This window comes from Pseudorca crassidens, chromosome 3 (genome assembly GCF_039906515.1).
Source record: "Pseudorca crassidens isolate mPseCra1 chromosome 3, mPseCra1.hap1, whole genome shotgun sequence".
NCBI classification, from domain to species: domain Eukaryota; kingdom Metazoa; phylum Chordata; class Mammalia; order Artiodactyla; family Delphinidae; genus Pseudorca; species Pseudorca crassidens.
In genome coordinates, this window is record NC_090298.1 from 171,472,549 (window position 1) to 171,497,080 (window position 24,532).

The 24,532-nt window shown below is 57.1% G+C and overlaps 2 protein-coding genes across 5 annotated transcripts; both read right to left on the bottom strand.

Moving 5' to 3' along the window:
- DIRAS1 (DIRAS family GTPase 1) lies at positions 1 to 6,005 on the bottom strand. Its single transcript, XM_067734462.1, has 2 exons — positions 5,873 to 6,005; positions 1 to 3,140 (listed from the first exon to the last, which is right to left on the bottom strand). Exon 2 carries the CDS (start codon positions 3,071 to 3,073, stop codon positions 2,477 to 2,479), a length of 597 nt encoding a protein of 198 aa, XP_067590563.1. The 5' UTR covers positions 3,074 to 3,140; positions 5,873 to 6,005; the 3' UTR covers positions 1 to 2,476.
- Positions 6,006 to 13,347: 7,342 nt separating this feature from the next.
- On the bottom strand, positions 13,348 to 19,043 carry SLC39A3 (solute carrier family 39 member 3). Of its 4 annotated transcripts, none has more exons than XM_067734453.1 (4): positions 18,928 to 19,043; positions 18,200 to 18,315; positions 17,131 to 17,373; positions 13,348 to 14,279 (listed from the first exon to the last, which is right to left on the bottom strand). In XM_067734453.1, the coding sequence occupies exons 3-4, from the start codon at positions 17,338 to 17,340 to the stop codon at positions 13,545 to 13,547; spliced, it is 945 nt and encodes a 314-aa protein (XP_067590554.1). In that variant the 5' UTR covers positions 17,341 to 17,373; positions 18,200 to 18,315; positions 18,928 to 19,043; the 3' UTR covers positions 13,348 to 13,544. The 4 variants fall into 4 exon arrangements, with proteins under 4 accessions (XP_067590554.1, XP_067590553.1, XP_067590555.1 ...); XM_067734452.1 differs by having other exon boundaries at positions 17,131 to 17,469; XM_067734454.1 differs by lacking the exon at positions 18,200 to 18,315 and having other exon boundaries at positions 17,131 to 17,469.
- Between the last annotated feature and the right edge of the window lie 5,489 nt (positions 19,044 to 24,532).

Consider the following 24,532-nt stretch of genomic DNA (forward strand, 5'->3'; position numbering starts at 1 on the left):
TTTTGGGGAATGCGGAATCCACTTCTTTATTGCAGGAAGACTATTTGTAGAGCGAATGCTACACAGACCCCACAGCGGGGTCGGGGGGCACCCACATGCGGGAGGCGAGGGGGCAGGGGCGGGGACAGCAAGCATGGCCTGGCATGGTCCTCAGACCCAGCGGTGCCGAGGCAGGACGGGCCAGCAGCTGGGGCAGGCTCTGGGCCCCCTCCTGCTGGAGAACCCCAGGGTCGGGGCAGGGCCTGGGGCAGGAGAGGCCTGGAGGCAGGCAGAGCCCGAGGGAGATTGTGCTATCAGGGTGTGTCCCTGAGAAAGGGCTGCAGACCCCTGCGCAGCCCCACTTTCTCCGGCACCTTCAAGTGGGAGGGGTCAACACCAGCTGCTGGTGGGCCCTGGACCCGCCACAGGACAGGGGTGTTCCGCAGTGCTCAGACAGGATGCTACCTGTTCTTCCGTGGGCCTGTCCACACGCCGGGCGGTGACACACACGTGCACACACACACACTCCCTCCTTCTCACAGTGGGCCCAGTAAATATTTGCGGAGTGAACAGCCATACAGATGCAGAAGGAAAAAAACACACTGCTACCAAGATGGACACAAACAGTCCCTCTTACCCACGTACAGTCCACGTGGTCACATGACCTCTCTTTTGCGGGTGCACACGCGCACGTACACACACACGTGCCGCTTCCTTGCACCTAATGACACCAGCGCTGTGAGTGGCCCCAGGGAGAGGCCCAGGAGGCAGGGAGCTGAGGGCAGCTCCAGCCACGGCCAGCAGGCAGCTGAGACCCTCAGTCCTGAGACCACAGGCAACTGAACGCTGCCCAGGAGCACATGAGCTGGATGTGGATCTGTCCCTGGTCATGCCTTTGGATGAGACCACAGCCCAGCTGGCCTCATGCTGAGACCACAAATGTGTGCTGTTGCAAGTTGCTGAGTTTGCGCTCCTGTGTTCCCCAGCAACAGCTGATGGATACAGATGTTGGGCTGAGAGTCCCCTTACGACAGAGTGCAGCAGGCGTGGTGCTCCTCAGACAGTCAGGACACACAGGTCCACAGATGCTCTCTGCTAAATCCCGTAACCCGCTCCCGAAAACACAGCTGCACACAGTCACACTCTTGCAGGTGCCAAGGCTCACACGTCACAGGTGTCTGGTCCTCCTGGCAACCACACGACCCACCCCTGCCTACACCCTACACTGGGATCACACGACAGACCATCACACACACAGGAGCCCCCCACACACGCTTAGACACAAGCCATCCGCCCAGCGCACCAAGGGGCCCAATGCATCATCCCAGGGGTGCCCCCCATCCCACCCCAGGCCTACAGGTCACCTTCATACTGTCCGACACGGCCTCACTGGGTCCCGTGAGTGTGGTGTCATCTAGACACTCACCGAAACAGAATCTCACAGTGGCGGCGGGGACCCACGTCTTCCTGGGTGCGCCCCCCCAGGGGGCCCCGTAGGTGGGAGGAATCGGGCTGGGCAGAGCTCTGCGTCCAGCCCCTCAGATCCTGCCGGTGCTGGGTCCGGATGCCTGCCTCTGGACAGGGCCCGGCAACCCCTCACCAGCACCCCGGGTTCCCTGCCCTGGGCTCGGCGGCGACAAACTGTCTCGATCTCTGTCTGCGGGCTATGTCCGGGAAGTCCCTCCATATTCATTCCAGACAGTCCCCTGGAGTTGTGCCGTGGCCATCGGCCGGTCCCGGGCCTCCCCTGCCTGCACCCCAAGCCCAGGCGGGGCGAGGAGTGAGATTCCGGGCTGGCGGGGCACTGCTGTGAGCCCTGTGGTTATTGCCTGGCGGCCTGAGACCCAGCCCGCAAGGCCCCCCACCAATCCGTGGGGACGGGGGCAAGAGGGGTGGTCTGGGACCTGGGGAGGGGGGCACAGGCCAGAGGTCATGAGGGATGGAAGGGGGAGGGGAGTGTATGTCAAACACCAAGTTGGAGAAAAGAAAATCTGAGGTCCATGTGCATTTCAACTCCCTCCTCCCCGGCAAGGTCACAGTGATCTAATGTAGGGGCAGGGTGCAGGTCTGGCTGGGGGCACCCAGGGGGCAGAGTCAGAGGTGGGAGTCCTGGGAGACACGGAGATGGAGGAAAAACCGGCTTCCTGAGTCCCTGTGGGGACAGGCAGCTTCCCCCGTTTTCCCATGTGCAGATCAAGGGGGCCACCTCCAGCGCTTGGCTTTGGCGGGGCGTACAGACAGGACGGGGGGCGGGGCAAAGAAGAAGGGGAAGGCAGAGTGGCGCGACAGAGCTGGGCTGGAGCCCCAGGTCTGCCACAGGTTCGGCAGGGCCTCATCGCCAGAGACACTGGAGGGAAAGAAGTGGAAGAGATGGTGGGGGGAGGGGAAAGAAGGAAGAGGAGAGGGAAGAGGAGGCGGAGGGGGGCAGCGGGGGCACAGGACGTGGGGAGAGGCCTGGGGCCAGGACAGCAGGGCGCCAGCGGCGGGCGCTCTGGGCTCACATGAGGACGCATTTGCCCTTGATGCGGTCTGTCCTCTTCTGTTTGCTGGAGCGCTTGCCGTCGATGTTCAGGCTCATGTTCCGGCGTGTCTCCAGCGTGAGCAGCTCCTGGAAGAGCTCCTTGACGTTGTAGTTCATCTTGGCCGATGTCTCCATGAAGGCGCACTTCCACTCCTGGGCCACGGCCTGGGCCTCGCGGGTGTCCACCTCCCGCTGGGTCTCGTCGCACTTGTTGCCCACCAGCATGACGGGGATGTCCTCCACGCTGCCCTTGATCTGCACGATGAGCTTGTAGATGGGGCCCAGCTCCTCCAGCGACTGCTTGCTGGTGACCGAGAAGACCAGGATGAAGGCGTGGCCCTTGGAGATGGACAGCCGCTGCATGGCCGGGAACTGGTGGCTGCCCGTGGTGTCGGTGATCTGCAGCGTGCACACGCTCTTGTCGCAGCTGATGACCTGCCGGTAGGTGTCCTCGATGGTGGGGATGTAGGTGTCCCGGAACGTGCCCTTGACGAAGCGCAGCACTAGGGAGCTCTTGCCCACGCCGCCCGCCCCGAACACCACCACCCGGTAGTCATTGCTCTGTTCAGGCATCTTCCACGCGGCGGTGCGGGGTGGGGCCGGGAGGGCTCGCTTCAGCTCCTAGAACCCCAGACCAACCCTGCACGGAGAGGAGTGTCAGACAAGAGCGACCACCCACTAGGAGGGGGTGGGAAGGTCGGCCTCTCAGAGGAGCGGCATTTCTCCTGCATCCCGGTTGATTTGGTCGACTCTGCCATTCTGCCCTGCACACAGGCTCAGAGCCAGACCCTCTGCCTGTCTGCTTCCCCTCAACGAAATCTGGGGCCTAAACTCCTTCCCCGGGGGGGGAGTGGTCTCTGGGCTGGAAGAGGCATGGAGATGCCAGCGTGGGGTGCACACCAACTGCTTTCTCCACCTGCATGCTCCCCCAGCCCCCAGGTGGCACTGGCTTTTCCCTGGCTTTGTGACCTGGGCAAGCTGCTTTGCCACCCTGAGCCTCAGGTTTCTCCTCCGCAAAATAAGTAAAGGGGTGCCTCTCTCCGGCCATCACAGGCTCCCTGCTCTCACCCCAGCCCAGAGGCTCGTCAACCTCGTGGGAGCTGTGTGGTAGGGCATCTTTAAAATGCAGATTGCAGGGCCTCAGCCCTGGAAATGGTGAATCCTTTGGTTCAGGGCCAGAGCCCTGGGAACTTGCATTTTAAAGCTCTTCTCCTCCCCTCATCCCATAACTGTGATCCTGGTGCTGGAGGTCCAAGAATTTGCAAATCATGAAGCGGGTTTCCCACAGCAGCCCAGGCTGTAGGTGAGAAAAGTAAAACTTAGCCTAAAGAGAGAAAGCCTTGCTCCCTGAACTCCAAACCCAGACTATGGTCTGGCCTGCCCTGGCCTCCCGCTCAGGTCTGATGTGTCCGTAGGAACAGAACTCCCTGCGAGGGGGTCCTCTTCACCCCTCTCAGCTACCCTGTGCTCAGAGAGGTCTAGTGACCTCGGGAGGTCACACAGCACAGCAATTCCTGAAATGATGGAGGTGGGAGAAGAACTGTGACCTGGGGGTGGGAAGGCAGGAAGCCTGTCTCCAAGCATCTGTGTCCTTACTTATAGAAACAGCAGAGACCCCTTCCCTGCCTCCTTCTCAGCCATCTCTGAGGGTCCCATAACACGGGGCGGAGTCTACAATGGGATAGAGAAGATATGGCAAGATTGCACCCAGGCCATGCTACTTCCCTCAGGTGTGTGTGTGGTGGGCGGGAGCGGGGTGGAGGGCAGGGCGGGGAGCAAGACCCAATGGTGTGAAAGACCCTGGCGGTGAAAACCCGGGCAAGTAAATTGATGTTCCTGAGCCTCTATGTTCTCATCTGTGACATGGGAGCAGTCTCAGTGCCCACTCCACGGAGCCGCTGGCACAAGCAGTGCCATAAGCTGGATAAAGCCCTTGGCCAGGTGCCTGGCACACAGAGCCCTCAGTAAAGATGGACGGACATGGTTATCAATCACAAAGGCCCAGGGTGTAAAGCACTCAGCTGGTCGTGGGTTGGGAAGGCACATTCTCAGTGATCAAAAGTGCCAGGTTTGTCAGAAAAAGACATACGGAGAAGGTAACAGCCGACACGTACCTCACAAATTACGTGCCAGGCAAACTTGTAGGAGCTTTAGCGGTTCTAACTCGTGGGGGACTGTTTTTAGGCATCTTGGTGACATGCATAGCACTTGGGGGTGGGGGACTGGCAGGGCTGCCAGCCTGCTCTGCAGTCGCTACCCTTTCCTGGGTGGGCAGCCCAAGAAGTGAGCTCATCAGCATGCAGCCAGGGGTCACCACCACAACTGGCCGAGGGACTTGGGGTGGCTGGTGACGGTCCGTTCTTCCACCCCAGACCCAGCCCTTGCCTCGCTCTGGGTGCAGACCCCCTGGCAGTGCTCCAGGCCTGTCAGCAGGGGTGTCCTCCGGGAGGGGCCCACCGGGGCCTGGGATCCCTGACTCGGAGCCCCATTCAATAACCCGTAAACCCACGCCAGGAATCCACCTGGTGCCATCTGAAAGCCACCTGCACCTCCCATGGGCTGGGGTTGGGGGAAGGGGCCTGTGGGCACCAAGGCGCAAAAGGGGGTGGCATGGGCTCAAGGTCACAGCAGAGAGGTGGCAGAGCAGAGCAGGATTTGAACCCGGCCCCGGCTGGCTACACAGCCTGGGGTCCTTCCCCTGTGCAAGGCAGCCCACCCTGAGGCTCCCGGGCCAGGGGAAGCTGCCAGGTCCTGGGTCCCCGGAGCCCACTGCTCTGGGAGGTTGGAGCGACCTCAGGTGCAGAAAGCAGGCCCCACCCAGGGGAGGGCCTGGGGGCTCGGGCTGCCTGCCCCAAGGGGGTCTGACATAGGGACTACGTGACCAGTGAGGGCTTTGAGGAGAGGGGGCTCCCCTGGGCCCGAGGAGGATCTAAGTGGTGGGGGAGGGCCGTCCACCAGAGGAGGGGCTCCTGGATGAGGGCCTCGGCTGGGAGAGGGAGCAGGAGAGCTGAACGGGGCGGCGGTGCGGGGAGACGGGCTCGGGGCCCACTCGATTCCTCCTGGTGGCGCCCTGACAGCGGGACCCAGGGGGGCTCCTGTGGGCCGGAGGAGGGGCTGGCTCGGCCGAAAGGCTGCCCGTCAGTACCGCGGGGGAGGGGTGATGCCGGGAGGGAGCTGTCCAAGGTGGGAACGAGGAGGGCGGCCCGGCCGGGGCCCAGCCGGACCGGGGAGGGGGGTCCGGTGGAGGGCCCGGCCCCGCGGCCGGGGAGGGTGGGGCTCGGACAAAGGAGGGCGCGCGGGGAGAGGACCTGCGGGCCTCGCGGGGGGACGCAGCGGGCCCCGGCGCCCCGGTCCCCCGCCCCGGCCTCCTACCTGGGCGCTCGTCCCTGCGGCGCCGCCGCGGCTGCTGCTGGCCTTCTCCGTGTCCGCTCGGGCGCCGCCGCCCCCCGCACGCCGGAGCTGCTGCCGCCGCCGCGCCCGCGCCCGTCCCCGCCCGTCCCCGCCCGCCGCCGGGCGCCGCGCTCCGCCCCTCCCCCCGGCCCCGCGCCCCCGGGCAAGGTCACCGCCGCCCCATCTGGACCCCCGCCCGGTGAACACCGGCTCCTGCCAGGGACGCCATAGGGGTGGGGTCTTCTTCCCCGGGAGGAAGCTGGCGCACCCCAGGGCCACCCAGCAGCCGGCCGCTGGGCAAGATGGGGGCAGAGCCGAGGTCACCCAGGAGCAAAGAGAAGGGGCCAGTTGACAGAACTGCAGACAAGGGGCCTGGGGGAACAGAACGGGACACCCTTGGGCTGGTGGGGGTGAGGGTCCAGGGCAGGGCCCCCCAGCGGGGAGGTCATTGATGGAATGAATAATCAATCAATCAATCAATAGATGTATGAGAAGGCAGAGGTGGCCCAAGGGGGCTCAGGGCAGTGGGGACGTACCTGGAGACTAGTCTCCATCCCGGGGGGCGGGGGGGGGGATTTGTCCTGGCAGGGTGGGACTTGGTTTGGGTGGGTGCCCCTAAGGGCAGGCCACCAAGGCAGAGATGGCATTTGGGCCCTTGAGCTGGGGGCGGGGGTGGGGTGGAAGGACAGTTGCTTTTGAAGCTGGGGGTGAACAAAGGGAGACAAGGGAAATGGATTTGCAGTTTTCTGGTAGGAAAATGTTATCTTCATCAAATAGGAGTTGTCTCTGAGAATAAACGTTTGCCTTTGGGAAGTGTCTGTGCGGTTGACTTCTGTGTGTCCACGTTTAAGCCAACAGGGTACCATCATCCCTCCCTCCTGAAGACTGGGAGGGTGGAGACTCATCTCAGAGAAGACTGGGCTTTGGGAAACAGCAACTGAACCAGGCAGGGGTGGGTGTGAGGACGCCCCAGGGCCCAAGCCTGTTAGAAGCAGGCACCCCTCCATGGATAGGCTGACACTAAGGGTCCCACAAGGAGGGACCTTCTGGGGTCAGAGCAGTCGGAGGGTGAAAGAGGCTCTTTGTAGGGTGATGAGCTCCCCATCATGAGGTGTGTGAGCAGATGGTCGGCTGGAGCCCAAGGGCTCCTCTGGCTCTCGGCTCCTTGATTTTTGCTGACCCAACATGTCTGTGGCTCTGGCTGAGCCAGACCCTTCCTGCTCCCTTGGAGAGGTGGGCACTGCCCCCAAGACCATCTGGCTCCCCCAGAGGCCGGGCCTCTGAGGTTCGTCCTGCTTTGGGGGCTTGAAGGGCCCCATTTCTCCCTGATTCAGCCCCTCCACTGCACCTCCCGGCCTCTAGCACCCGGACCATCCCACCCGCCTCCTTCCTGGCCTCCCAGGACAGCCCCCTCCAGCCCTCCTTCTACCCTGGCCTTCACCACACAGACTCCCCTGCTCTCATGCCACCCCTGGCTTCCTTCACTTCCGGGTCAAGGTCCAGCTTCTCAGCCTGGCGTTCGAGCTGCTCCCGACCTGACCCAAGCTCCCCTCCGGTTCCCCATCCAACCCTGGCTGCCTGGAGCTGTTCCCCGGACACACCCCACTCCTGCCCTGTCCTAGGCCATGTGGGGCACCACAGAGGGTGGCCCGGCCCCAGCCCCACATCTCCAAGTGCTCTCAGCCAGCGATGGAGACAGCCCTGTGGATCTCCACATCCCGGCCAAGCGCTCGTCTGAGCCTCAGTCTCCCCATCTGTGAATGAGGATCACCATTGTCTTGCCTCCCAGCGTTGCTGGGAGCGATCTATCGGGCATGACGTCCACCCTCCTGGGGCTGCTGGGCACACAGGAGGTCAGAGATGACAGCCCTGCTCCCTCCCGCTCCGACTGCCTGCCTGCTTCCGTCTCTGAGTGACCAGGGGCACTGGGCCGGGCCTCCAGCCTTGGGCCGGCCCTCTGCTCCTCCGGGCACCAGCCCAGGTGGGGGCAGGCTGACTCATGCCTAGGAGTGTGGGCACGCTGCACTCTGCAGCTGCTACTTATAGCTCCCAGGCCAGGCTCCGGGCCGGATGAGCCAGGAGAGGACAGGCCCCAGAGTCTCCCCCTCACTCTCCCAGGCACGGGGCTCAACGCCCACCCGAGCACCCCAAACTAGGACGGCAGTGCCCCCTTTCCCGTGGGCGGCCAGAAGAGCCCTGGCCTTCATGCACCAGTGCAAGAGAGGGTTGGGTTTTATCAGCTCAGAGAACGGGATCGGCTCCCCTGGGGTGGCCCAGCTGGGAAGAGACCGGGCTGGGGCTGGAGCTCGGGTCCATCAGGTTCTGAAGCCACAGCCAGCCTTTCTGCTGTCCCAGGCTGTCTGGGGGCCTGGCCCAGAGACGCACACCTGGACTTTGGCTGTCCTTGATCTGCAGAAGTCCTCTCAAATGTAAAGGGACAGCAACTCACCTGAGAGGTCCCTGCTCCTCGCCTGGCCTTGCAGCCTATGGGCCTCCTGCCAGCTGCTCCGGGTGGGGGCCGCTCTCCAGACCCACCGTTCAGGGAGGAAGGTGGCTGGGTCTCATGCTCTGTTCTTTCTGTGCTCCCGGGATTAATGCAATTATGTGGGCGAAGCTGAGGCTGGGCGCCACGGCCTCTCACCGATGCTGTTTGGCCCACAGAGGTTTTTATTTAACTTTGGTGTCAACATTTAAAAATAAGAAGGTCATTTGTCAAAACACAGTTTGCCTTAAAAAATGAATGGGCTGGTGTCTCGAGCCCAAATTCTGCCCACCAGCTCCTGTGGGAGCTGGACCCCAGCCCCTGGTGGAAGATGCTGGTCCTTCACTGAAGCCACCTGCCTAGCCCCTGGGAGTGGCCTGAGGGGCTCTTGCACATACGGGGCTGTGTTGTCATCAACACCTCCAAGGAGTGGGGTCACTGGGGCCTAAGCCATCAGCAGGATGAACCCCTGCCACACTTGCATCCTTTAACAGAGAGCCGGACAGCTTTGATCAGTCAGAGAAAAGGACCATGACATGCAGGGAGACCTCAGGGCCTTTGCACAGGCCACTTCCTCTGCCAGAAAAGCTCTTCACCCATCTTCTGACTCCAGTGAGGCCCTCAGAGACTCCCCGCTGACCACACTGCTAAATGAGTCTTTGTCTCCCTTCGTGGCTCTCCCTCCACCTTGCTTATCTTCAGGGCACTTATCACATTTTGTGTCCATCTATCATCTGTCTCCCTTGCTAGAATGTGAGCTGCCTTAGGTTCCAGGACAGTGGGTCTCCCCTGGGGGTGATTCTGCCCCCAGGGGACCCTGGGCGATGTCTGGGGACATTTGTGGTTGCCATGACCAGGGTGGGCTCTTGGCATTGAGTGGGTGGGGCCAGGGAGGCTGCTCCACACCCCAGGGCATCCAGGACGGCCCCCCAGAGGATGACCCAGCCCCACGTCAGCAGTGCTGGGGGGACCCTGGGGTAGGGCAATGGACCTCAAATGTGTCCCCAGACCAGCATCCCCTGGGAGCTTGGTAGAAATGCAAAATCTGGGAATTCCCTGGCGGTCCAGTGGTTAGGACGCCGGCTTTCACTGCTATGGACCCAGGTTCGACCCCTGGTGGAGGAACTAAGATCCCACAAGCCATGCGGTGCAGCCGAAAGAAAAAGAAAAGAGAAAGAAATGAAAAATCTCTGGCCCTGCCCCAGCCAAGACTAGCTCAGCAGGAGGCCCAGCCGGTCCCTCAAAGGAGAGGGCATGTGAACCGTGGCGGCCTTTTCCTTTGCTTTAAACGCAGCACCTCAGCTGTGCCTCCCAGGCACTGAGAGGGGGGGCTCTAAACGGCCCACCTGCCCATCCCGGCTCTCTCCTGCCAGGCTGGGCACACAGCAATCACTTGGGCCCTCGGCGAGAACACTGCGGTCTGCCAGGTCAGCTTTCCTTGCCCCAGGAGCTGCAGAGGCCTGGAGGGTGTCAGGGTCGGGGAGGGACGGGGTCTCCCTTCTGCAGCCCAATCTGGCCTCAGCCAACTGACAGCCAGGAGAAGAATTCTAGGGTCTTCCCAGAACCACCCCAAGCCCTGCAGCAGCCCCCTTCTGCCCTCAGGAGTCCCAGCCCAGTCCCAGCCTCTAGGAGGCTCTCAAAATGTCAGGTGGGTCGGTCACCGGCTCTGTACCAAAGCTGACAGACAGCTCAGGGTGGACACGGGCTGGGACATGTGGGCTGCATGACCCTCTCTTCCTGGCAAGGCTGAGGGTCCAGAGCTGGTGGTCAGGGCAGGCCTGGAGGCGCCGCGTGCAGGGACACAGCATCCCGTCCGATGCCTGTCTTTCAGGGCCCAGAAGATGTAGACTGGCTGGGAACTGGCGACCCCCTCCCCGGCTCCACACTAATAACTTCTCCACCAGAAACGCAAACAGCAGACAACAGAAGCCACGACACTGTTATTACGCTTGATTCAATCCGCGAGTCCTGGGTGCCGCCTCCTAACTTTCTACTCTTTTGTCTCCAGATCAAGGAGGGGGACCCGGCTGACTGCATCCAGCTGTGGCTGGCACTGGGAGCCCCGACTCCACTCGGCCTGGGGGCGGCGGGGCCGGTGAGGGTGACGCTGTACCAAGGACCAGAGCCGAGTCCTGGCTCAACCCTCCTGCTTGCTGAGCCCCCGCATTGGGCGCCCATAATCGTGCTGCCAGGAGCCTGTCTGGTCACAGCCAAGCGGCTAGGGGTGGCCTTGACCCAGCCAGGCACATCCAGATAAAGGTGGCGTTTTGTGCTGGGAGTTTTGTTTCTTTAAACAGAAAGGCGTTTGTGCTGCTTGGGAACGCTCGTGTCCAAGTGAAGGTGGCTGTGCCTGGTTGACACCAAGCAATATACAGGTCATTAGCAGGCGTGTGCCCCCTCTCCTCCGTGAGACACGCACACAGATCTCAAAGCGACGCATCCTAGATGGCGCAAAGTTGCACAGAGACGAAGGCTTTCGTGGCCAACGTCCAGTTCCATGTCAGGGCTGGTCCAGGGCCCCAGGTGGTGGGTGACCAACCCACAGGCTTCTTCAGCCAGAGCTGTCACCACACGGCACCTGTCGTGTCAGAGCGGGTGTGGGGGAGATGGAGCCACTGAGCTGGCCTAGACGAGAAGACCCTGGTCTAGGCTGGACACGGCCACCATGAGCTGGGGGACCTCAGGAGTGAGGTCGGCCTCTCCGGGGCCCCCGTCAGATGGGACGACCATTTTTCTTCTTACCTCAGCTTTCAACTTTGATCCTTGGCCAAAGCAGGGAAAGCTGACCGGAAATGACCAAGTGACACCATCATCCCTGTGGCCCCAGGAGGCAGACCCCAGGGCTGACCCTGGCCCCTCCAACCACAGCAGACGGGAGGGGTGGCATTGGGGGTGCTGGCGGGGCAGCCTGTGTCCTCTCCTACGACACACAGCTCCCCCCAAACTTCTTGGGGTCCCACCATCCCTGGGGGACCTGGAAGCAGTTTTGCTGGGTCTGGCAGGACCATAGAGAGAGGCCAGAGCCTGGCAGACAGAGGCTGGGCAGGCTGGGGATCCGAGGATGCCGGGGACCGGGGTGGCGGTGTCTGAGGGACGGATGGGGCGCCCCGGGGTTTCCCCCCTCACTGGTGTGGCAGCGCCCTTCGTGGTCTGGAAGCTGGCTTAGAGTGAGGGGGGATGATATGACCCTGAAGCCTCCAGTGCAGGGAAGGGAAGGGGAAATGCAACTGATGGGTGGAGAGGCCTGTGGTGTCCCCAGGCATCCCAGGAAGCTGATGGCTGGCGGGAGGGCGGGGCCCCTGCTGTGCGTGTGCTTTAGCTAACGGAGGGGAAGGAGTATGGAGTGGGGGAAGCCTGGAGCAGGCTGCTCTGCACCCACGGGGGGGCTTCCTACTGGATTCAGGGGGACGGGGCCCCTGGGGGACCCTGCCCAGCCCCGTCCCACGGGCCACACCCTTCTAAAGGCAGGCTCTGGAATCTGGCCACTCCATGACATCCCGCCCACCCGGGGCAAAGGTGGAGTGAAGTAGGGGCAGGGGTCGCCAGCAAGGGTGGGTTTAGGACAAGGTGGAGGTGATGGTCCCATGCCCACAGGGGTCACCTTCCCAGCATGGGGACAGGGTCAGGCCATGCGGGGTTCAGACGTGGGTCCTGGCAAAAGCCAGACAGAAGTGCCTGGAGACGGGCCCAATACTTCCAACAGAGTGGAGGTGGGGGGGCCTTGGACACACGGCCCTGCCCCCTGAGACCCATATCGACACCGAATGAGGCTGGGGCCGTGGCGGAGGTTGTGTGCTCTCCTGCCCGCGGAGCCGGGCAGGTGGCAGCAGGCCGGCGCCTGGGACGCCCCTTGGGACAAGCAAGTAGCGGCTCCTGGAACCCCACCGGGCTGGAGTGACGGGCTGGAGGCCCCGCCGCGCCCAGGGCCACAGGGCAGAGGGGCCCGTCCTCGCCGGGAAGCTTTGACAGCCCCACTGCCACAGCCAGTCTCCCCAGTGTGGGTCTGGGCAGCAACCGCAAGTGAGAGGAAGGCAATCAGAGGTGCTAGGAAGGAGCCTGGGCCCCATGGCCGAGTGGACAAGTGAGAAGACAGGAAGGGTATAAGTAATGGGATGGGCTGCGGAAGCCGAGGCCGCGCCTCCAGGCTTGGGGGCAGACACAGTCAAGTCCCCCCGGAAGGGCCCTCAGCCCTGGCTCAGCCCCGAGTAGGAGACGGTTGCCATGACTACACTAACAGAGCTTGTTGCCACGGAGGGGAGGGTTCGGGCCAGCCCCACGGGGCTGTTAGGCTCCTGCGCTCCCCGAGGGGGGTCCTAGCTTCGTGTCTGGCCTGGGGGAGCTGAGTCACATGGCCCTTGACCCTGGCCTGCAGGAGTCGTCTTGCTCTGGAGACCCTGTGGCCAAGCTGCCCCAGGCCTGCCCGCACTCTCTGCAGCCCTGGGGCTCTGTGGCCTCGGGGAGCCGAGCAGCTCAGCCCGGCCTGGAACCCCAGCCCCTGGAAAGCAACCTCTCCGGGCAGGGCGGCCGCACCAGAAAGCAGGGAAGAAGAGGGCGGCTCCGAGATCCCTGGAACCTCCGTCTCCCCAGAAGCACAGCCTCAGGTGGCAGGAATCATAGCCCCATCACCCCCACTAACCACGAACGAACCGGAGGCTCCTGGCCAGAGGCTCCTGGCTGGCGGACTCCTTTCAGAAACCCCTCAGGGCATCACGTGACAGCGACTGGACCCTCTGCTCACCCTGGGGACAGGCCCGCCACGTGCTGCAGGGCTCCAGGGAAGGCGTGGGGGGTGGCTATGGCGATGGCACTGTAGCCACGGCTGCAGAGGACAGAGGCTGGCCTCTCCCGCACTCGTCTACAGCCAGCGGTGTTTAGGGGTGGGGAGGGTCTGCGTCTGACCCCACCTGGACGCCCGGGGCCACCTCCCCTGCGAGTCACCAGACCCCCACGCCCACGGATGACATGGCCACACAGCTTTGGTGAATACTTTTAAGAGAAGAATTTGTAAAAGTAGTAGCGGTGCCCCAAGGCTCGGGGTGTAGGATCTGGGGCTCAGTGCAGTCCCGGGCGGCCCCTCTGTGCGCAGGCGCAGCCCGGGGGCTGAGCTCGGACCCTCGGGGGAGGCGAGGCTCCAGCTGGGTGGGGGCAGGGCGGGCACCCGGCGCGGGATGGTCACCACTTGAGGAAGACCATGCCCGCCAGGACGGCGTAGCCCAGCACCAGGAAGAGGACCTTGAGCAGCCGGTCGCTCTTCTCCTCCAGCTCCTTGGCCAGGATCTCAAAGAAAGTGACGAAGAGGAACGTACCGCCTGCCAGGCCCTGCAGCACCACGGAGGCCACGCTGCTGGGCACGCCCTGGGCACTCTCGATGCCCAGGCCGAGGCTGATGCCCAGGGGGATCATGGCGCTCACGGTGACGGCCAGCTTGGCAGCGTCCCTCAGGGTCATGGCGCTCCTGGCCATGCTGATGCCCAGGGCCACGGCCACCAGCGTCTCGTGGATGGCCACCCCCAAGAACAGGCTCACCACCTTCTCCCCCTCCTCCTGCAGGCCCAGGGCCAGGCCCTCGAAGACCGAGTGGGCCGACAGGGCGAACACCAGGCTGAGGAGCCGCAACGGGCTGGAGCGCGACAGCTCCTGGACACTCAGCCCGTGGCTGTGCATGTGGGGCTCCCCGTAGAGCGCATGGCCCCGCGAGCCACCCATGAAGGGGCTCTCGTACTCTGAGTCGCTGCCCACGTCCGAGCTGGCGTTGAACGTCTCCAGGTCGATAAAGGCCGGCCTCTCCTTGCGGAAGGTCAGGACAAGCTGCTCCAGGAAGACGGTCATGAAGAAGCCCAGCAGCATGATGGTCTCGGCCAGCGGGTAGTCGGTGCTGATGTGCCCAAGACTCAGGACTTTCTGGAGCTGAAGCAGAGGGCGCGAGAGGGGGAAAAGACGGGCAGAGGTTCAGAGGCGCGACCGCCGAGACCCCGCTGCCCACGCAACAGGTTCTTCAGATGTCACCTTTCAAGTAGCAGAAATACCCAAATCATACAGGTCTTAAAGAGGGGTGGTGGCTCATCCTTGACGGATTTAAAAATAAAGGGACTTCCCTGGTGGTCCAGTGGGTAAGACTGCGCTCCCAATGCAGGGGGCCTGGGTTCAATCCCTAGTCGAGGAACTAGATCCCACATGCACGCCACAACTAAGAAGTCTGCATGCCGCAACTAAGACCCAGCACAGTCAATAAATAAATAAATATTTAAAAATAAAAACTCTATTAGAAAGGGACTAGGCCTCACGTCATGTCCACTATGTCAACCAATTTAAAAAGAGTGTAGTGGGCTGCATCATGACCCCTAAAAGATATGTCCACCAGGAATCTCAGAATGTGACCTTATTTGTCAGAAGGGTCTTTGCAGATATAACTGAGGTGTGATGGGCTGAATTGTGTCTCCCCAACAAAAGGAAATTTCTATATAAAAGTCTCCCAACCCCTAGTGCCTCAAAACTAACCATACTTGGAGATAGGGTTTTTAAACAGGTGATTCAGTTAAAAGGAGGCTGTGAGGGTGGACTTAATCCACTAGGACTGCTGTCCTTACAGGAAGAGGAAGAGCCATCATCTGAAGAGACAGCAAGAGGTGGCCATCTACAAAGCAAGGAGAGAGGCCTCAGGAGGACCAAACCCTGCCAGCACCTTGGTCTCAGACTTGCAGCCTCCAGCCCTGGGAGAGAATAAGTGTCTGCTGTTTAAGCCCCCCGTCTCTGGTCTTCTGTTATGGCCACCCCAGGAAACTCACTCAGACACACAGGGAGAGGCCATGTGACAACAGAGGCAGAGCTGGGGTGATGGAGCCACAAGGTAAGGGACCAAGGACCGCAGACGATCCGCACAAGCTGGGAGGGACACGGGATAGACCTCTCTCACAGCCGGAGGACCCAGCCCACCGACACCTTGGTCTCGGACTTCTGGCCTCCAGACTGGGATATCAGCCAGGGCTTCTGGCCCTGATGCCTGCACGGGGCTGGCTTCCACACAACCCGGAGGCTGTTTCCAGAGCCCCCACCACTCCACCCCACTGGGTGAACATGCTGAGAACGAGCATGAGGCTCGCCGGCACATCCAGCCATCCTCGTCAGATCCTTGAGTCAGCACTGTCCCATAGAACGTTCCGGATGGTGGAAATGTCCTCTATCTGTGCTGTCTGATATGGAAGCCGCTAGCCTCGCGTGGCCCACGAGGACTTGAAATGTGGCTGGTGCGGCTGAGGACTGGCACGTTGAAGTGTGTTTGACTTCAATTCACTGAAACCTGACCAGCCAGAATGGTGACTGGCAGCCACACCAGACTGTGAGGCAGACACTCTGGCTGAGGCTGGCAGGTGGCCAGGAGGAGGGGCCTGGCTCACTGAGGCGTGGGGAGTCTGGGGCAGGGGCGCGGCCCAGGAGTGGTTTGGGAAGGACTGTTAGAGGGCCCCGAGCACTGAAGGGGGATGGGGAAGGGCAAGGCCATTGCAGCAGTCCAGGCCTGAGGGGTGGCACTGCGGGAATGTGGGAAACGGCGGGGGGTGGGGGGAGGGTGCAGAGGGTGTCAGAGAGGACTCCGATCTCAACCTCACTGATGCCAAGTGCACAAGTTTCCCACGCTGTGTAACAGAGGAATGCAAGCTTAGCAGCATAAAACACCTCCCAGCCCTCAACATCAGGGGTCCAGGCACAGGATGGGGCTTGTGGATAAAGCAAATGGCACAGTGTGGCCAGGGACTGAGGGTGGCTCCCAACCAACAGCCAGGGAGACACTGGGCCCTCAGTCTGACAGCCAGGAAGGAACTGAACCCGCCTTACAACCACACGGGCTCAGAGGCCAATCCATCCCCAGTCAAACCTTGAGATGAGACCACAGCCCACCGGATACCTTGATTGCAGCCTCATGAGAGCCGGCAGCAGAGGACCCAGTCAAGTGGTGCCCAGACTGCTGACCCACAGAAACTGTGTAGGAATAAACACGTGTTGTTTTAAGATGCTAAGTTTGTTATAATTTGTTACACAGGAGTAGCTAACTGATACAGGAGTTGAAGAGAGGCCACAGTTGCCAGCTTCAGGACAAAGTGCATGTGTCTGGGGCAGGTGGTCTGGTCAGGTAATGGCTGATGAGCCCACCAGCCGGGAACCCTAGGTCTAGTTCAGACCCCTTGTTTACCAGATAAGACCCAGAGAAGAGACGCAACCAACTCATGATCACACAGCAAATTCATTTTCTACTTCCCATCACCCTTATAGTGTCAAGGCCCCGACCTTGGTATCAGGGTTGAAAAGCACCAGAGATGGGGAGGGGTAAGATAGGGGTAGGGATTAAGAAGTACAAACTATTATGTGCAAAATAAATAAGCTACAATGATATACTGTACAGCACAGGAAATATAGCCAATAGTTTATAATAACTATAAATGGAGTATAACCTTTAAAAATTGTGAATCACTATGTTGCACACCTGTAACTTATACAATATTGTACATCAACTATATCTCAATTAGGGAATTCCTTGGCTCTCCAGTGGTTAGGACTCTGTGCTTTCACTGCTGAGGGCCCAGGTTCAGTCCGTGGTCAGAGAACTAAGATCCTCCAAGCCACGCAGCACAGCCAAAAAAAACAAAAACACAACAACTATATCTCAATTATAAAAAAAAAAAAAAGGAAAGAAAAAACAAAAGGCACCAGAGACGACTGGCCATAAGGTGCCAAGGGCTGCTGCTGCCACCCCAGGGAGCCTTACCTTTTCCCTCACGGCCGGCAGTAAAGCATTGAAGCACGTGGCCAGAAAGACCCCGCCTCCAAAGGTGTTGCAGAGTGAGAGGATCTTTTTCGAACGATGGGCCTTCTCAAAATCCGTCTCGATGATCTTCACGGGGAGCAGGGAGCCCAGCAGCATGAAGAAGAACACGCCCACCATGCAAAGGATTTTGGCTACCAACAACTTCACCATGGCGGCGGCCCGGGCTGCTCCGGTCACCGGTCACTGCAGGGCCAAACCATGCGTGGGCGCACACTCCCCTCCCACGACGCGCTACGGGGCCCAGCCAGGCAGCCGGGGGCTCATGCCTCAGTCCAGCCACTGTGAATGTCAGGGGCAACCGCGTCAGCTATTGGATTGGTTATCTGACCAGCTAAAGCAACCAAGCCCATCACCCCCAGTACTTCACCCCATTCCAGGCCTAGCACACGTCCCTGTCTCCTGCAGAAAATTCTCCACGGCTGCACTGTCCAACACAGCAGTCGCTAGCCGAGTGTGTCTGTGTAAGTTAATTAAAATTAAATAAAATGTAGGCAATTCCCTGGCGGTCCAGTGGTTAGGACTCCACGCTTCCACTGCGGGGGGCACAGGTGCGATCCCTGGTTGGGGAACTAAGATCCTGTTATGTGGCACGGCCAAAAAAATTTATTTTAATTAAAAAAAATTATAGAAAATGTAGAATTCATTTCCTCAGTTGCGCTACCCACATTTCAAGTGTTCCATAGCCACTTGAGTCTAGCAGCTGCCCTACTGGACAGCACAGACAGAGAACATTTCCATTGTTGCAGAATGTTCTGGGTCCCACTGCCCTTACATAAAATCCAAAGGCTTTACCCTGAGGCAAAGGCTCTGCACCATCAGCTCGGGCTCCACCTCACCTCACTGGCCTTTGTGGTCCCTGACGGTGGCAAGCCCGTTCCCACCTCAGGGCCTTTGCACCGGTTGTTCTCTTGGCCTGGACCACCTCTCTCCCCTGACCTTCCAATGATGCTTGTCTTTCAGGCCCTCAGGAGGGCCTCCCCCTGCCCTAAATGGCATCCCTTGTACCCACCGCAAGGCCTGGCGCAGAACAAATGCTCAGTAACCGCTGGCTGAACAAACGGATGAGCTGAGGCATGTGGACCTCTTTACGGGGACTCAATGAGCCAAAGGAAAGCAGATCTCGCCCTAGATAGACCCGAAAATGTTCCCATTAGAATGAGGGACTGCGGCTGCTCCCCTGTCCTTAGGCTTTCTCCCCAACCTCCCAGTTCTCACTGCCCGCGTCCCCATGTCAGCTCAGATGCCACCAGTGGAGAGGGGTCTCCTACCCCGTCCCCTGGCATCATTGGTGCTACAGGGAACTACATAATTTAAAGTCTCTTAATGTCATCACTCGCCCTGGGCTGAGACTTCCACGGGAGCAGGGAGTGTGTCTTCCTCAGCCCAGAGCCAGGTACAGTAGGCGCCCAATAAATATCTGCCGAGCGTCGGGATGCCCCAGTCTGTGGCGTGGGGGTGAGGGTGACCTGGACGCCCTCAAACCGGGGGCTGATGGGGCTGGGCAGCGGGGACGGGTGCATTCATTCATCCTTTCACTCAGCACTTATTGAGCGCCTTCTGTGTGTCCCGCGCTGCACTGGGCGCCCCGCTCGAGAGGGGACAAGTCGCGCTCCACCGGGGGAGCCGGACGCAAATCACACAGATCGCCAGTAAAGGCGGGGCCTCGGCTTACGGGCGGCAGAGCCCGCCAGGCCCCGGGCCGCCCCGGCCCCCAGTCCCGCCCCGGCCCACACGTACCTCCGCCGGGTCCTCGCCCGCCCGCCGGAGCCGCCCACCGCTCAACCGCCGCGCCGTGTCAACCCCACTGCAGCGTTCCCGGTCTAGTCCCGGCTCGGCGCGCAGCTGCCCACGCCCCACCCACGCCCCTGCCCATTGGCCGCCCCAAGCTCAGCGGGCCAATGTCTCCATTCCATTGGCTGTTACGGCTGCCACTCACTCCGCGACTCCACCTCTCCTACCGGCAAGGGAAAGTAGTTTCCTCCCACTGAGCGGCGGGTACAGCCACCGGGCGGCTCCGGTGGGAAACTCCGACCCTAGGGGAATGGTTCCGCCAGCGTCTGGCTTCCAGAGCTGTCCAGGGGTTCCTGGTGCTGAATCCCGTTCGGATCGAGGTTTGGCCATTGTCAGAAAACGATTTGCTACGGGTGACTGCCTCTCTCGGAGCGTCCTCGCTGCTGATGCCCTTCCCGTCGGTTTAAGATGCAGATTTATCCGTTCAACATCTCTGCCTCCTATGTACCAGGACCTTTTCTAGGAGAACATCTGTCAACAAAACAAGGATCTCTCCTCTTTTGGAGCTTACGTGCTAGGAGAAGACAGAAAATAATCGACAAACATAATAAGTAATAAAATTATGTCAGAAGGTGACAAGCGCTCTGGAATAATAGAGCCCAGTAAGGGTTATCAGAATGCTGGGAGGTGGCTTGGGATGAACACACACACACTACTATACATAAGATAGATAACCAATAAGGACCTACTGTATAGCACAGGGAACTCTACTCAATATTCTGTGATAACCTATATGAGAAAAGAATCTTAAAAAGAATGAATATATGTATATGTATAACTGAATCACTTTGCTGTACACCTGAAATTAACACAACATTGTAAATCAACTATACTCCAATAAAATTAAAATATATTTTTTTAAAAAAAGAGTGCTGGGTGGTGGATTGCTATTTTAGGTTTTTTAAGGATGTGTATCCAGGAGTGGAATTGCTGGGTCAAATGGATATTTTTTAGGTGAGGAGGAGACTTTTTTTTTTTTAATGGGTTGATCCACTGCCCCATAAAAGCAACCAGACTGGGCTTCCCTGGTGGCGCAGTGGTTGAGAGTCCGCCTGCCGATGCAGGGGACACGGGTTCGTGCCCCGGTCCGGGAAGATCCCGCATGCCGCAGAGCGGCTGGGCCCGTGAGCCATGGCCGCTGAGCCTGCGCGTCCGGAGCCTGTGCTCCGCAAAGGGAGAGGCTACAACAGTGAGAGGCCCGTGTACCGCAAAAGGAAAAAAAAAAAAAAAAGCAACCACACTTATGAAAGAGAGGACTGTATTTATCTGTTAACCAAAATCTTATTGTCAGCCTACCATGAGCCAGGCATAGGGAAAGTTGCTAAGAATAAAGTGGAGAATGCTACAATATGGATGAACCTGGAAGGCATCAGGCTAAGTGAAATAAGACAGTCACAAAAGGATAAATACTGTGTAATCGCACTCATAAGAGGTCCCTAGATTAGTCAAATCCATAGAGACAGAAAGTAGATGGTGGGGGCCAGGGGCCGGGGGAGGGCCTGGGGAGTCAGTGTTTCCTGGGGACAGAGTTTCAGTTTGGGAAGATGAGAAAGTTCTGGAGATGGGTGATGGGGATGGTTGCACAACAATGTGAATGTACTTAATGCCACTGAACTGTACACTTAAAAATGGTTAAAATGGTAAATTTAATGTTATGTATATCTCATCACAATTTTTGAAAATTTTAATAAAATGGAGTGAAAAAGCCCATGCCCTCACAGTTCACAGTCTAGTGGGAGAGACAAGTATTAATGAAATAATAGCATATTATTAGGCAGACTTCTAAGATGGTTCCAAATGATCCCAACATCTTAGGATTCATGTCCTCGTATAATCCCCTCTGCTTAAGCCTGGGCTGCACCCAGCGACTTGATTCCAACAAATAGGATATTGTGAAGTGATAGGATATAATTTCCATGATTAGGTTTCAGAAGACTGACTTCTGTCTTCCTAGACAACTCTCTCTATTGCCTTTTTGCTTTCGTGCTTTGATAAAGCAAGCTGAGATGCTGAAGATGCCCACACTGCAAGAAAGTGAGGGTGACCTCCAGCCAACAGCTGAGACCTTGGCACAAGAGCCTACAAGGAAGTAAATCCTGCCAATGACCACGAGTGATCTTGGAGGGGGATCCTGCTCCCATTGGGCATTCAGAGGACTGACGCCCAGTGGACACTTTGATTGAAGCCTCTGAGGGACCCTGAAGCTGAGGACTCAGCTAAGTGAACCTGGATTCCTGACCCACAGACACTATGAGATAATAAACGTTGTTATCATAAGCCACTAAGTTTTGGGGAAATTTGTTATGCAGCAAAAGATAACCAATACAGGGACTTCCCTGTTGGTCCAAGGATTAAGACTTTGTCTTCCAGTGCGGGGGGGTACCGGTTTGATCCCTGGTTGGGGAGCTAAGATCCCACATGCCAGAAGCAATATTGTAACAAATTCAATAAAGACTTTAAAAATGGTCCATATCAAAAAAAAAGATAACCAATACATATATATAAAGGGAAAACTGTAGGTTGTACTAAGTGTTATTGAGAAAAAAAAGAGAGAGAGAGAGACAGTTCTGTGTTAATCAAATAAAGAACAGTGAGAAGTAAGGGATGAAGAGAGGATGTTTGATGCAAAAGTAGAAAGGAGCTTGTGATATTGGAGGAACTGGAAAGCCAGGCTGTCTGAATATTGGTGAGTGACAAGGACATTCCCAGAGACCATTTTAAGGAATCTGAATTTCCCCATCGATGCAATGTGAGTCAATGATGAAAACTCATTGAAGAGTTTTAAGAAGGTGAAGGTTGTGATTCAACTGATGTTTCAAGGTTATTCTGAGTCCCGTGTAAAGAAAGGATTGTAAGGGAGCGAGAATGAAGGCAGGGAGACCAGTTGGGTCATTTGAAAAAGAACTGATGCTAGTTTAGGTGTAGGTGGGAGGAGGAAGGGAGTGGATGAATTTGAAAGATATCTTGGGTGAATTGACAGGACTTGGTCCTGGTTTGGCTGTGGGCCGTAGGAGTAGGAGGTGTCGGGAATGACTTCTAGCTTTCTAGTTTGAGCCACTAGATGGATCCTGATGTTATTCACTAAAATAGGAAAGACTGGAGGAGGCACAGACATTGGAGGAGTCAAGAGTCTAAGTCTGGCTTTGCAGAGGTTAAGTATGAAATGTCTATGAGTTCTTAACATTTAATGTCACTTTCTGCCTTCACAGAGCTTGCTTCATTATAAGCATGCAATATATGGTAGGTATTTTTTTAAATTGAAGTATAGTTGATTTACAATGTTTTTCAAATTAGTTTTTATTGGCGTACAGTTGATTTACAATGTTGTGTTAGTTTCTGCTGTACAGCAAGGTGACTCAGTTATACATATACATACATCCACTCTTTTTTAGATTCTACTCCCACATAGGTCATTACAGAGTATTGAGTAGAGTTCCCTGTGCTATACAGTAGGTTCTTATTAGTTACAGTGTTGTGTTAATTTCTGCTGTACAGCAAAGTGACGCAGTTATACATATATATATATATATTCTTCTTCATATTCTTTTCCATTATGGTTTATCAGAGGATACTGAATATAGTTCCCTGTGCTATACGGTAAGACATTGTCGTTTATCCATCCTATCTATAATAGTTTGTATCTGCTAATCCCAAACTCCCAATCCAACCCTCCCCTGCCTCTCCCCATCTTGGCAACCACAAATCTGTTTTCTATGTCTGTAAGTCTGTTTCTGTTTTGTAGATAAGCTCAATGGACTCACATTTTAGATTCCACATATAAGTGACATCCTATGGTATTTGTCTTTCTCTGTCCGACTTACTTCACTTAGTATGATAATCTCTAGGTCCATCCATGTTGCTGCAAATGGCATTATTTCGTTCTTTTTTACAGCTGAGTAGTGTTCCATTGTATTTTGTGTGGTAGCTATTTTTATTAGACACAAAGTGACTTGACTCTTTTTCTGTTTTCTGTAATTCACAACAATAACTAAAAGGATTGTTCATAGTAACAGCACACCAGGTAAGTGCCCACAGGGTGACTCCCTCCTATAGGAGAATTCGTAATGTGCAATATTTATTCATAATTCTTTAGAGCATGAGACTACTCAGAGAAGAAGCTGCAAAGCTTCGGGCTTTTATTCATTCAGACACATTTTTGAAAGCTTCCTAGACGCCAGGACCTACGTAAGAGCAGGTACTGTCAGAGTACAATAAAAAATATATATACTGACAAATCTGACTACATTGAATACTTCAAAAATCTCCCATAGTGAAAGACTCTTATGAATGGGATAAAAAGACAAGTGATAGGCCAGGAGGAAATGTTGATAATAGATGAGACCGAGCTTTTGATAGCAAGCAAACATCCTAAAATGAAAATAGGAAGGGAGGGACTTCCCTGATGGCGCGGTGGTTGAGAATCCGTGTGCCAATGCAGGAGACACAGGTTCGATCCCTGGTCCGGGAAGATCCCACATGCCGCGGAGCAACTAAGCCCGTGTGCCACAACTACTGAGCCCACGTGCCACAACTACGGAAGTCGGCACGCCTAGAGCCTGTGCTCCGCAACAAGAGAAGCACCGCAGTGAGAAGACCGCGCACCGCAACGAAGAGTAGCCCCCGCTCGCCGCAACTAGAGAAAGCCCGCGCGCAGCAACGAAGACCCAACACAGCCAAAAATAAATAAATTTTTTTAATAAATAAAAAATTAAAATGGGAAGGGAAGGGAAGGAACAGACAGTTCTCAGGAGAACAAGCGCAAGAGGTGAATACATATAGGAAAATATGCTCAAGCCATACAGATAATCACAGAAATAGGAAATAAAATCATCTGAACAGGGACTTCCCTGGCGGTCCAGTGGTTAACACTCCGTACTTCCACTGCAGGGGGAACGGGTTCCATCCCTAGTCAGGGAACTAAGATCTCGCGTGCCACGTGACTCGGCCAAAAAAAAAAAAACCTCACCATCTGAACAGCTTTATTGAGGTGTAACTGACGTACAATAAACTATAGATATTCCAAGTATACAATTTGATAAGTGTTGATATATGTACACACCTGTGAAACCATCCTCACAATCAAGATAGTGAACATAAACTACACCCCCTGAAAAAAATGTCCTCCTGCCCCTCCCCAGCCCCGTCTCCCAAGCAACCGCCATTCTGCCATGGTTGCTCAACAGGGTAGTTTCCAGTGTTGGCTTTCTGTTGGCACTGCTCCCAACATTCCTCTGCCTGCCGCTGGGTGGCGATTCATACACATTGCTGTTGGGCATACAACCATGGGGCGGGAAATTGTACATCCAGGGTTTCTAGGGTATCTAAACGCTCAGCTTTAGAACTTCATATACAGCTGGCTTGTCCCTTTTGGTGCAGAAAAGAGTTAACATAGCAGGCTTAAGATTTTTGTCTTTGCAAAGGCCCTCAGCAGGGTCTGCAACTGGACTCTGGAGGCACCTGCCACCCTCAGTCATCGCGGAGGGGGCTCCCTGTCCCTACACTGTCTGTGCAAACACGTGGTTTACGCTGAACACCTGCTGTCCTCCTAGAG

Bases quoted from the DNA above. Each gene is read 5' to 3' on its own strand.
- DIRAS1 (XM_067734462.1), bottom strand. From the start codon at position 3,073: ATGCCTGAACAGAGCAATGACTACCGGGTGGTGGTGTTCGGGGCGGGC.
- SLC39A3 (XM_067734454.1), bottom strand. From the start codon at position 17,340: ATGGTGAAGTTGTTGGTAGCCAAAATCCTTTGCATGGTGGGCGTGTTC. The intron at 14,280-17,130 runs GTAAGGCTCCCT...CCTCTGCTTCAG, and splicing joins TGCCGGCCGTGAGGGAAAAG to CTCCAGAAAGTCCTGAGTCT.